The 13,156-nt window shown below is 48.4% G+C and overlaps 1 protein-coding gene across 17 annotated transcripts in view; it reads left to right on the top strand.

Annotated features, from left to right (window-relative positions):
- Positions 1-13,156, top strand: part of DLG4 (discs large MAGUK scaffold protein 4) — a 135,953-nt gene that overhangs the window by 110,727 nt on the left and 12,070 nt on the right. For 11 of the 17 annotated variants that reach the window (XM_083706652.1, XM_083706641.1, XM_083706655.1 and 8 more), the window contains 10 exons: positions 527-673; positions 1,812-1,981; positions 3,941-4,077; positions 5,269-5,413; positions 5,806-5,944; positions 6,694-6,850; positions 8,181-8,283; positions 10,045-10,159; positions 12,304-12,480; positions 12,587-12,623. In XM_083706652.1, the coding sequence (XP_083562778.1) occupies positions 527-673; positions 1,812-1,981; positions 3,941-4,077; positions 5,269-5,413; positions 5,806-5,944; positions 6,694-6,850; positions 8,181-8,283; positions 10,045-10,159; positions 12,304-12,480; positions 12,587-12,623 (1,327 nt within the window). The remainder of the gene's footprint in view (positions 1-526; positions 674-1,811; positions 1,982-3,940; positions 4,078-5,268; positions 5,414-5,805; positions 5,945-6,693; positions 6,851-8,180; positions 8,284-10,044; positions 10,160-12,303; positions 12,481-12,586; positions 12,624-13,156) is intronic. The other 6 variants (XM_083706653.1, XM_083706650.1, XM_083706657.1 and 3 more) reach the window with 1 other exon arrangement.

Here is a 13,156-nt window from a genome sequence, read left to right as displayed (position 1 = left end):
GGGACTGTGGCTTTTTGACCAATGTACCGACATGCCGTGCTAAATTTCATTCACACCAAGGAGCGTCATTAGGCAACATCGCTGCTCCCCCACTCGTTCCGCACATGTCTGCTTCTCTCTCCATGATTACCCCATGAAAACAGCAGGAAAGGACCATATGCCAGTGTACCTACCATATGCCACCCCAAATTTCACTACTTTACTCCCGCCACTTTCTGGGTTAAGTGGGCTGCAAACTGTGGGGTTTTTTTCTGGAATCAGATAACATGGAAATGAGCATTAAATGTGGAATTATATTCTATCGGTTTTCTAGAAATGGCTCTTAGGTTATGTGGAACCTCAAATATAATGCAGGAATTAACACATAGAGAAACATCAGGGAAATTGAATAGCCTATGTGATTGCCGCCTTAATCAGGATGAATGAACAATAAACAGGTTATTTGGAAGAATATGTATTTTTTTTAAAATGGGGGTCCCAAGCCTTTGTTCATGCTCTAATTAAATTCTGGCCTCTTCCTTTGGGTGGGGCATGACTTTTTCCTCCAGGGTAACTCCGGTTTGGGATTCAGCATCGCCGGTGGTACTGACAACCCCCATGTTGGCGATGACCCCAGCATCTTCATCACTAAGATCATCCCTGGTGGGGCAGCAGCACAAGATGGCCGGCTAAGGTACCAATGGCTTTGGGGGAAGCTTTTTTTTGTAGGGAGGATGCTGACTGGGCTGGAGACAGTGAGTCTTTTTCTAAGGCACTTCCAGATGGCCATTAGTCCCACATGGGATTCATCCCAGCAATTTCAGGCTGCACGGTGAAAGTGGGCTAGTCCTCTTATGCAACAAACTTGCTTTTCCCCCAAAGAGCGGACTTATTGCGATAAGGAAAGTGGAGAGATGCATTGGAAATTGTGGGATAACACTTGCTCTGATGCAAATGAAAACGAATGCTCATTAAATAGCCCACATTGTCTATAAACTCCCTGCAAAAGCAAATCAGGATGAATGCTCCATAAGCTGGTCATATGGGAGTTTGGGAAAGGGCTCAGAGGTCATAGAACATCTGCAAAAGTTCCCAGTTTCAATCCCCTGGTATTGTAAATAAGTAATTAAATTTGTATACCACCCTTTATCTGTAGATCTCAGGGTGGTTCACAGCATAAATGGCATCTCCAAGGGGAGCTGGGAGAGAACCCAGGCTGAAATCCTGGCGAGCCACTCTATCAGTGTGAACAATACTGAATTAGATGGACCATTTGTCTGGTTCAATATAAGGCGGCTTTCTATATTCCTAAGTTTTGAAGAAAGGGACATAGCTCAGGGATCGAGCACCTGCTTTGCATGCAGAAGGTCCCAGGTTCAGTCACCAATGGCATCTCCTGGTAGGGCTGGGAGAGACTTCTGCCTGAAATTTTGGAGAGCCACTGTTGTCTGCGTGGGGAAAATTGATCTAGTTGGGCCACTGATCTGACTCAGTACATGGTAGCATCCTATGTTCCTTCATTGGCCCAGTCAATACAAAGGTGTCTTCAGCCCCTTACGTGCCTGCAGGGGCTTTTGTTGGAACAGTTTCTTTGCCGTGTAGAAGGTTCTGAGGTTCAATCCTTGCCATCTCACTTTTCAAAAAAGAAAAGGGGATGAGGATCAACGAGCGAGTTTCAAGAGAGCTGGAGAAGTGGGTGGGTGAATCGTTTGTCTGGTTATCAATGAGACTTTTGTCCAGTACTTTTTACCCTAGGGCAGTGGCCCCACATGTTTCAGTAGCTCCCAGTATCCTGGCGCTAAACGTGTCTTTCTGATCTGGCTGTGACACAGGGTGAACGACAGCATCCTCTTCGTCAATGATGTGGACGTGCGGGAGGTAACGCACAGCACGGCTGTTGAGGCCCTGAAGGAGGCCGGCTCCATTGTGCGTCTCTATGTCATGCGCAGGAAACCCCTGGCCGAGAAGGTCATGGAGATCAAGCTGATCAAAGGCCCCAAAGGTGAGGGAGCCTAGCTCTGCCTCCCCCCCCCCCCCCGACAACTCCTTAAAGAGAGAGCACCCAACCCTTCAGGTGCATGAGAAGGGACTGCAGAAAGCTGTTTTGCAGAGGCTTTTCCTCTTAGGAGCATCCTCCCTCCTTATTTCAAGGGAAGCGCCATAATCCTGAATCAAGGATGGACAACCTATTATTATTATTATTATCATCATCATCATTTTCTTTATTAATTTAAATTTCTATACCACCTTTCATCTGAGGATCACATATATAAAAACACAAAAATGCATAACTTAGTAACAAACAAAAACAATAAGCCGCCCGCTGTAGTTTTAAAGGCCATAGATTGTTTAATTAGCCAAAGGTCTGGGAGAAGAGGAACATTTTTGCCTGGTAACTAAAGATATGTAATGAAGGTGCCAGACGAGCCTCCCTGGGGAGACCATCCCACGGGGAGCCACTACAGAAAAGGTCCGTTCTTGTGTTGCCGCCCTCCAGACCTCTCGTGGAGGAAACACACTAAGAACGGCCTCAGAGGGTGATTACAGGGTCCAGGTTAGTTTGTTTATTTATTTATCAAATTTCTATACCACCTTTGTGGGCTAAGCAGCACTTTATCCTGGTGGAAAGCAGTAGTAGGTGGGGCCACACACACACACACACACACAGAGCTATTTCCTGTGGAAACAGAGACCAATATTCAGTTGTGTCCAATTCAAGTCCTACTTATAGTAGGCCCATTGAGATTAATGAAACTAGTATTGTCATCCTCATTAATTTCAGTGGGTCTGCTCTGAGTAGGGCTAGCATTGGCTACAACCCTAAATAACTTAATTCCAGTTTCACTTCTCAATTTCTCCACGGACTTTTAAAAGTTTGTTTAAAAACAAACACTCCTTATTTTTCCTGACTCTGCAAAAGGCAAAAAGAGCTTAGTAAACCACAGGAGCATAATGCAAATAAAATCCATGCTCAGCTGAACTGCAAGCTCTGCTTTTCAAGTATTCAAAGCCTCCAACTTCAAAATGGAATTGCATCCAAAATTGGATGTACGCGGTTGCAAAATGCATGGACATTGTTTGCATATCTGCAAGGAACACAAGCCTGGCGGGGGAATAAATTCTCTCACTTCATCCCCCTCTTGGGGATGAATTGCCACAAGTGAATGGACATATACTGATCTAGCTTCTCCCATTCCATGCAGCCTGCTGCCCTCCAGATATTTTGTACTACAACTCCCATCAGCCCCAGCTAGCTATGGGGGCTGGAGGAGGCTACTCTAGGAAAACTGGATACAACCTACTATGGGGAATTCCATCTTGTCTCAATGACTCTGTCCCCTTGCACTATGGAGAATTATCACCTTTCTAAAAAGGCTCATCCCATGGGGGAGTAAACCCCGCCCTCTTCAAAAGTCTCTGCCTCTGCTGGTGCCACTTACTTCCTTACCTGAATAGTAATAATAATAATAATAATAATAATAATAATAATAATAATAATAATAATGTATTATTTATACCCCGTCCATCTGGCTGGGTTTCCCCAGCCACTCTGGGCGGCTTCCAACTGAATATTAAAAACAATACAGCATTAGACATTAAAAACTTCCCTAAAGAGGGCTGCCTTCATTTGTCTTTTAAAAGTAAAATAGTTGTTTATTGCCTTGACATCTGCTGGGAGGGCGTTCCACAGGGCGGGCGCCACTACCGAGAAGGCCCTCTGCCTGGTTCCCTGTAACCTTACTTCTTGCAATGAGGGAACTGCCAGAAGGCCCTCGGAGCTGGACCTCAGTGTCCGGGCAGAACGATGGGGGTGGAGACGCTCCTTCAGGTCTGCTGGGCCTTTGAGGCCGTTTAGGGCTTTCAAGGTCAGCACCAACACTTTGAATTGTGCTTGGAAACGTACTGTTGATTTTCTTATTCTTTTATTCTTTCTCTTCCCACCTTCCTCCCTTCCCCACAGGTCTTGGCTTCAGCATTGCAGGTGGCGTTGGCAACCAGCACATCCCCGGCGACAATAGTATCTACGTCACCAAAATCATAGAGGGGGGTGCGGCCCATAAGGATGGGCGCCTGCAGATTGGGGACAAGATCCTGGCGGTAAGGATAGGTGGAGAAGGCCTGATGCCAGAGAGCAGCTGGGCCTGTTGGTCTGGTCCATACCCAGACTTCAGGGAAGGGAAGAAGGGGAGGGAAATCTGGGAGACCAGCGTTCAAATCCCTGCTCAGTCATAAAGCTTGCTGGGTGACCTTGGGCCAGTCACAGTCTCCTCTCAGCCTAATCTACTGCACAGGGTTCTCGTAAGGATAAAATGGAAAGAGGGGAGAACCATGTACACCACGTTGAGCTACTTGGAGGAAGGTGGGAATTAAATGGAATAAATGGAATAAATAGCAAAAATAATTTAAATGGACTGAGTGGTTTCCCTGGGTTCTTTCTGAGGGTAAACAGAAAATGAGGGGAGGGAGGGGAGTCTCGCAAGAACTCCAACCCCCAAAAGTGAAAAACACAACAGAGATGGCCTGTGGTTTTAAGTATTTAAGTGGGGTGCAGCCTTGGGGCTTGTCAAAAGGGGCCTAAAATATTAGACTGTTGAAAATGGTACACAATGCAAAACAAACTACCTCTCTGCACAAATCTGGGTAATTTGATTTGTTAGCCCTGGAAACCCACAGAATTCATTGAAGACCAAAACCTCGCTCAATCCTAGCTGTTCTGTGTCTTGAGTTTCTTTGGCCCTGTGAATGTTTGACTGCCCCAATTCCGCATCTCACAGAAATACTTAATTCTCTTCTTGTAGTGTCTATTTTTATTTATTTTTACCAACCTAAGTAAAAAGGGCTGCTCTGCCTTATCCCATTGGAGTCATGAAGGTGTTATTTTTCCTCGGCCTAAACCTCTGCACGCTACCCCACACTAGTAATTGGAGACTGGGTGTTGGGTGGGTTGATTTTTGGGAGAGGAGAGGTGCAGTGAATAAAGCAGCCTTTGCTAATCTGGTCCCTTCCAGATGTTCTGGACTACAGCTCCCAGTCTGGGGCTGATGGGAGTTGTAGTCCAAAACATCTGGAGGGCACCAGTTTGGCAAAGGCTGGAGCAGACACAAGGCATGTGATCAGCCAGACCTTGGGCAGGTTTGGAAGCAGAGAACGTCCCCAGATCACTGAGTACCACTCCAGCCTGCAACTAGGAACCAGAGGACTGAAAGCCCACCCTTCTCCTTGAAATGCTACATTTCTATAAGCAGGGATTATTGTTATATATGCTTTCCCATGCCCACACCTTGCCAGGTAAACAATGTGAGCCTTGAAGATGTTATGCACGAAGATGCCGTTGCAGCCCTGAAGAACACATACGACGTCGTGTACTTGAAGGTGGCCAAACCCACAAATGTTTACCTGAATGATTCTTACGCCCCGCCTGACATCACTTCCTGTGAGTGGTTTCCTGTTCTCCCTACTGTGTCTGTGTTTGGCTGTCTTGTGGACAACCGGTTAAAAGGGAGTGTCAGTTCAGACACTGTCTGGGACACAACTGGATTTGATGGTGGAAGATTATCCTAAACCAAAGATGCTTGAAAAACTAGATTTTTGTGTTCCACACATTTCACATTTTTATTGACGCATTTGCAGTTATAAATACTGCTGGATTTAGAAAGTTAGCAAAGTGTTTAACATACCATGTTAATAATAGTGGGACACGATTTGCTGTTGTCCAGCCTGATTTAAGAGCTCTCAATGTTGCGTTCATAACTTTGGTTTCACTGCTTTCCACTGTGCTGTGCTGTTAAAGCTTTTATCTTTTTCTTTTTTCATGCCTTCTGACAGCCTATTCCCAGCATCTCGACAATGAAATTGGTCACCAGAGCTACCTGGGCACAGACTATCCACAAGCCATGACCCCCACCTCCCCTCGGAGGTACTCCCCCATCCCTAAGGAGCTGATGGGTGAGGAGGATATACCCAGGTAAGCTGTGCCCTTTCTGGCTCCTCCCTCTGGGCGTGGCTGTTCTGGTTTCCCATAGCACCACCAAGCAGCATTTGCTGTCCATGGTCCTGAAGAGTTTCTCTCTGTTGCCCAGTTTAAAGCTGCACCCTTCTTCCCCCATCACCTCGCGTGCATCTCATCCATCCTATATCCAGCTACTCAAGGCTGCCAGAGTTGTGAATATTTTGGCACAGGGTAGTAATGCAGCCAGATGCGGGTGGCGCTGTGGGTTAAACCACGGAGCCTAGGGCTTGCCGATCAGAAGGTCGGCGGTTCGAATCCCCGCGACGGGGTGAGCTCCCGTTGCTCTGTCCCTGCTCCTGCCAACCTAGCAGTTTGAAAGCACGTCAAAGTGCAAGTAGATCAATAGGTACCGCTCCGGCGGGAAGGTAAACGGCGTTTCCGTGCACTGCTCTGGTTCTCCAGAAGCAGCTTAGTCCTGCTGGCCACATGACCCTGAAGCTGGACGCCGGCTCCCTCGGCCAGTAAAGCGAGATGAGTGCCGCAATCCCAGAGTCGGCCACGACTGGACCTAATGGTCAGGGGTCCCTTTACCTTTACCTTACCTAGTAATGCAGCCAGCCCCCAACTTCCTCTTTCCTGTGGGGGTTGTGTAGGCCCCAGTCCTGTCGGGCATTTGGAGTTGGTGGCTCGTTGCTGCCTGCCGCTGCATCCGCAGTCAGCAAGCTGCTTCCAGTTCCCCCCAATTACTCTCCTTCCTTCTGCAGGGAACCGCGTCGCATTGTCATTCACCGTGGCTCAACAGGGCTGGGCTTCAACATTGTTGGGGGTGAAGATGGCGAGGGAATCTTCATCTCTTTCATCCTGGCTGGGGGGCCGGCCGACCTCAGTGGGGAGCTCCGGAAAGGGGACCAGATCCTCTCGGTAAGAACCGTTCCTTATCCCTGCATTGGCAGGCGCTTGGTTGGAAGAGGCAATCGGCTGGTACCCTACGATTAAACCCAAATGATGCCCACCCCCCTTCATAAGAATTAAGATTAGCCCTGCTGGATCGGATCAAAGGCCCATCTAGTCCAGTTTCCCATAATGGACAATCGGGTGCCCCAAAGAGAAGTCCATAACTAGGCCACGAGCGCAGTACCCACCCCCTTCTCACAACCCCAAGCAAACGGTTATTCAGAGACCAGCTCCCTCTTATCCTGGATGCAGCACATTGCCACCCTGGTTAGTAGCTGTTGATAGAATCAGAGATCTGTAGAGTTGGAAGGGACCATGAGGGTCGTTTAGTCAGCCTCCTGTAATGCAGGAATATTTTGCCCTTCGTGGGGCTCTAACCCACGACCTTGAGGTTAAGAGTCTCATCCTCTGCCAACTGAGCTATCCCAGGGTTTTCTTCCTCCATGAATTTGTCTTCTAAAGCAATCTCTACATCTTGTGGTAGCAAAAGCCAGAGTTTTAACTCTGTGCTATATGGAGACATCGTTCCTTTTGTCTGTCTTCCAACATTCAACTTTGTTTTATGATCCTGCTGGCTTCCTGTATTACAAAAGGGAAAAATTTCTCTCTGTCCACTTTGGTCCCCTCTGGACTTCCTTTTTATTCTGCATTCATGATTATTTGCGCTCATGATTGTATTGGGGTGATTTTTATACTTGATCCCACTTTCAGCATGGTATGTTCCTGCAAATGTTTTGGCGTGGACATGCTGCTTTCTTTCTAATTAGTTCATATTCCATAACTTCCTCCTGAAATTCTGTAAATTTTTATACCACAAATGTTCTGGTTTATTTTTTTGTCCCATGTTTGGTCATGTTCACACCATACATTGAAAGCACCATGATACCACAGTGATAGCGTCCCCCAAAGAATCATGGGAGCTGTAGTTTGTTAAGGGTGCTGAGAGTTGTTAAGAGGCCCCTCTATCCCATGCAAAACTACAATTCCCAGAGTTGTGGTAGTTAAAGCACTCTAGCGTTAAAGCACTCCAGATGGCAGTAATAAAGTGGAATGATGTGTTGGTAGCCTGCTATAAATCCACTCCTAATTCTCTATTATCACAGCCATGACTTGTTGCAGGAGGCCCCCCCCCCCTGCAAAAAGCCACCACCAGCCTGAAGGGACTTCTTTCCCACACTCTGAATAATGTTATATACCTCTATTATGTTCCCTCCTTTACTTTCCTCTTTTTCTAAGGCAAATAGCCTCAGATGTTGGCCCAGCCTCTTGATCATTTTGGGTGCTTTTTCCTTCCCAGGTCAACGGTGTGGACCTCAGGAACGCCACACACGAACAAGCAGCCATTGCTCTGAAAAACGCCGGCCAGACGGTCACCATCATTGCTCAGTACAAACCGGATGGTGAGTTCTGTTCTGCAGAAGCCCCTCCTGAGAGGGAAGAGATTTGTGTGTGTGTGAACTGCCTGGGAAATGGTCCTGTTGCTGCCAAGTGGGGTGGGGCAGTGGTGACTGCTATCCAAGGAGCAATGTAAGGGGCGGTGAAGATGGCCTAGGGTAGAATCCTCCTCATTTTCACCTTCAGGGATGAATGAATGGAGAGATTGCACGATTGCAAGGAAAGGTGGTCAAGGAACCACATGGGAAAAGATTGGTGCCTGTTGATGGGAAAATGGAAAGACAGAAGGGTGGGAAGTTGGGTTGGTTGGTTGCAGGCACATGTAGGGCAAGGCCATGTGTGACAAAGGGAGGGGGCAGTCTGTAGGTACCGTATTTTTTGCTCTATAGGACGCACTTTCCCCCCTCTAAAAACAAAGGGGAAATGTGTGTGCGTCCTATGGAGCGAATGCAGGGGGGAGGCAGGCAGGAAAAGCCCCCAAAAGCCACATGCAAGCTCTGCGCGGCTCTTGCGGGCTTTTCTGCAGCCAGTCAGTCCCTTCTCCCAGCCTCTGCCTGCCAGAGAAGTTGCACGGGGCTAAAGAAGCCATAGCCCCGTTCAGCCTCTCCCGGCTGGAGAGGTTGCGCGCGGCTATGGCAGAAACCAAGACAGGAGTGGGATGCATCCCGCTCGCTGTCTTGGCTTCTTTGCTCTTTGGGGCTGGGGGCAGTGCTCCCCCCCCCACCAGCCCCACAAGCTCGGGGAGCAGCGGAAGGCTGCGCGCCTTCCTGCTGCTCCCCGACCTGCTCTTTGAGGCTGGGGGGGGAAGGGTTTCCCCCCGTCAGCCCCAAAGAGCAGGTTGAAAGGAACCTTCACTGAAGGTTGCCTTCACTGAAGCCTGGATAGCGAGAGGGGTTAGTGCGCACCGACCCCTCTCGCTCTCCAGGCTTCCAAGGTAGCCGCCTGAAGGTGACTGAACACACCTTGAACGACGCCTTGTTTTAGAGGGGGAGAACAAGGAAAAAACTTTCTCCCCCTCTCTGTGCAGCGCCTCCTGCCGCTTTGCTGAAGGGGCGCTGGGCAGAGGGGGGGGGGATTTTTTTTTTTCTTGTTCTCCCCCTCTAAAACAAGGTGCGTCCTATGGTCAGGTGCGTCCTATAGAGCAAAAAATATGGTAGATGGGTAGGATTCAATTGGACTGAGAAGACTAAAGAGGTGCTGGAAGCTGCATGGCCCAGGTGTGCCCAATATGGTTGAGGTGAGAGGGAAACTGTGCAATGGGGTCTGGTCAGTGGTTTGTGGGGGGCTGGGGCCACATTTACACTGTGCATTTAAAGCGGTATCATGCCACTTTTAAGTTGTCATGGCTTCCCTCACCCCCCCCCCAAAGAATTCTGGGAGCTGTAGTTTGTTATGGGTGCTAAAAGGTGTTGGGAGACCTCTTTTTCCCCTCACAAGGCTACCTGGGGAAGAGAGAGAGATTGTATAACCCCTCTGGCAACTGCAGCTCTTTGAGGGGAATGGGTGGAGTGTCTCCTAACCATTTTTAGCACCCATAACAAATCACAGCTGCCAGAATTCTTTGGGAGAAGCAATGATTGCTTAAAGAGGTATCATAGTGCTTTAAATTGATAGTTTGATCTGTGGAGACTGGTGGAAGGTTTGGAAGACTGGGTTGTGGAGTTGGGTGGGCATGTGGGCAGCTGTGTAGCCGAATGAACTAGATGATTCTGTGAGGGAAGTTGAGTCATACTGAGCCTGACCCTTTCTGTAACCACCCACTGCAGAGTACAGCCGCTTTGAGGCCAAGATCCACGACCTCCGGGAGCAGCTGATGAACAGCAGCTTGGGCTCAGGGACAGCATCGCTGCGGAGCAACCCCAAGAGGGGTTTCTACATCCGGTGAGATCACACCTGCCTTCTCCTCAATAACTTGGCCATCCCCCGCCCCCTGTTCCTGAATTACTAGTAGACACCACCAGAATCCATAATACTGCAGGTCCCTTTGAGTTTGATCTATGGGGGCTGGGTTCAAAAGCCATTTTCTTCCTTGGGCTCACTTTCTCCCACCTGTAAAATAGGAGCATGTCAGGGTTGTCTTACGGCTGGATAAGAATGATAAAGGGCTCTGTTCAGCTAGAGTTCCATATAAGCAATTATGAATTATGATAACCTCTTTCCTTTGAAACAGAGAGGCATTTTAACCAAAACCATCCCTTTTATGTTGTTTTGAGTCTGAAACCTATAACCAGACTTAGTGTCTCTTTATGTCCAGGGTTGAAAAATAGTATAGCCCTGCTGATGTTGCTGGACTACAACTCCCATCTTTCCTGACCCTGGTCTGTGCTGATGGGAGTTGGAGTCTTCCAACAACTTCTGAGTGACCACAGATTAGCCCTCCATAAAGTAAGTACAGTGGTACCTTGGGTTAAGTACTTAATTCGTTCTGGAGGTCTGTTCTTAACCTGAAACTGTACTTAACCAGAAGTACCACTTTAGCTAATGGGACCTCCCGCTGCCGCCACGCTGCCAGAGCACTATTTCTGTTCTTATCCTGAAGCAAAGTTCTTAACCCGAGGTACTATTTCTGGGTTAGCAGAGTCTGTAACCTGAAGTGTATGTAACCTGAAGCATATCTAACCCGAGGTACCACTGTACTGCAAATATCCCCAGGCCACCCAAGCAATTCTGTCAATGCAGAAAATGTTCCCTTTCAGAATTTACATACCGTATTCTCTCTGGATCAGCTGTTGCCCACCCTTTTGGACTAGTGGGCAAATTTCAAATTTTGGGAGAGTGCTGGGGGAGCCAATCACAAAGTGGCTTTCAGGGGGTATGACATAACACAAAATGGCTGCCATTGAGAACGTGGCATAATGCAGAATTAGAGAGACAACAACCACCCCAGACAACCTTATGCAGGAAGTCAGCTCTGTCCTGATTGTGGACACTTAAAACAATACAATACCTCTTTAAACCCTCATGCTTTGCCCCAAAGCATCCTGGGAAGTGTGGCTTGTTAAAGGTGGTGAGGGTTGTAAGGAGACCCCCATTCTCCTCCAATAGCAGCAGTTCCCAGAGTTCCCCATGAAGAGAGATTGACTGTTAAACCACTATGAATCTGAAGAGGGGGGTAGGTGGGGAATCTCCTAACAATTCTCACCAACCTCAAAGAACCAAAGCGCTCATAATTTGTCAGGGTCTGCCATGACTGTTTAAATTAGCTTCAGACTGCATTAATAATAATAATAATAATAATAATAATAATAATAATAATAATAATAATTTATTTATAACCCGCCCATCTGGCTGAGTCTCCCCAGCCACTCTGGGCGGCTCCCAATCAGCTCCCAATCACATGTTAAAAACAATACAGCATTAAATATTATAAACTTCCCTAAACAGGGCTGCCTTCAGATGTCTTTTAAAAATAGGATAACTGCTTACAGTGGTGCCCCGCAAGACGAACGCCTCGCAAGACGGAAAACCCGCTAGACGAAAGAGTTTTCCGTTTTGGAGGTGCTTCGCAAAACGAATTTCCCTATGGGCTTGCTTCGCAAGACGAAAATGTCTTGCGAGTTCCTGCGGGTTTTTTCCCCTCCCCCCCTTTTCCTAAGTCGCTAAGCCGCTTAACAGCTGATCGCTAAAAGCCGCTAAACCGCTAATAGCGCTAATCCACTAAGCTGTCAATGGGCTTGCTTCGCAAGACGAAAAAACCGCTATACGAAGAGCCTCACAGAACGGATTAATTTCGTCTTGCGAGGCACCACTGTATTTCCTTGACTCCTGATGGGAGGGTGTTCCACAGGGCGGGCGCCACTACCGAGAAGGCCCTCTGCCTGGTTCACTGTAGCCTCACTTCTTGCAATGAGGGAACCACCAGAAGGCCCTCGGCGCATGGTGTAAATGTGATCCCAACCCAGAAGGCTCTGGCTGCACCTCCTGTTGGGTCTCCCTGCCTTCTGCCCCACCCTTTCCAATGGGCACCATCTCCCACTGCTCCTGTGTTCACCCCTGGCCAACCTCCTCTCCCTCCCAACTCCCAGGGCGCTCTTTGACTATGATAAGACCAAGGACTGCGGTTTCCTGAGCCAAGCGCTGAGCTTCCATTTTGGCGACGTCCTGCACGTGATTGACGCTTCCGACGAGGAGTGGTGGCAGGCGCGGCGCGTCCACCCGGATGGCGACAGCGATGAGATTGGCTTCATCCCCAGCAAAAGGCGGTATGTGTGAAGGGGTCTTGGCAGTTGGGGGCGGGATCAGAGGGAAGCTGTTTGTGTCACTGCCCTAAGCCTCCGCCCTCTGTTTGTCTCTCTCTTTCTCCCGCAGGGTCGAGCGACGGGAATGGACACGGCTAAAAGCAAAGGTAACTCATGCTCCATCCCTCTCTTGTTGGTGGAAGCTGAAAAAAGGCACTCTTGTGTGCGTGTGTGAAAGAGGGAGAACTTCATCCTGACGAAAAAGCTTCCCACTTGCACCCCAGTGTGCAAGTATGCTTTTTTGGTGTAAACAAATCCTGCGTCCAGTCAGGCTTCCCTGCGTGGCTCTGCTGGGGAGCTGACCTGGCAGGAGAGCAGAGTAGCAGCGGTCCTGCGTCCATGTGAGATGAGGGATAAATCAAGTCCAAAGACAGTTCGGTTCTTATCTCTAGAAGCGTTTATTTACAAAGCAGTAAATCCATCAGAAACCTCCGACATTCTCTGTGCTCCAAAAGCACACACGCAGCCTCCGAGCTGAGCTGCGTCTCAGGCAGAAGTGAAAGCAAGTCTGAACAAAAAATTCCTTCCAGTAGCACCTTAAAGACCAACTAAGTTAGTTCTAGGTATGAGCTTTCGTGTGCATGCACACTTCTTCAGATACACTGAAACAGAAGTCACCAGACCCTTCTATATAGTGAGA

This window comes from Podarcis gaigeae, assembly GCF_964106915.1.
Source record: "Podarcis gaigeae genome assembly, chromosome: 13".
Classification (NCBI taxonomy): Eukaryota; Metazoa; Chordata; class Lepidosauria; order Squamata; family Lacertidae; genus Podarcis; species Podarcis gaigeae.
Note: the sequence above shows the minus strand (reverse complement) of the source record. Positions and strands in the feature narration are given on the sequence as shown.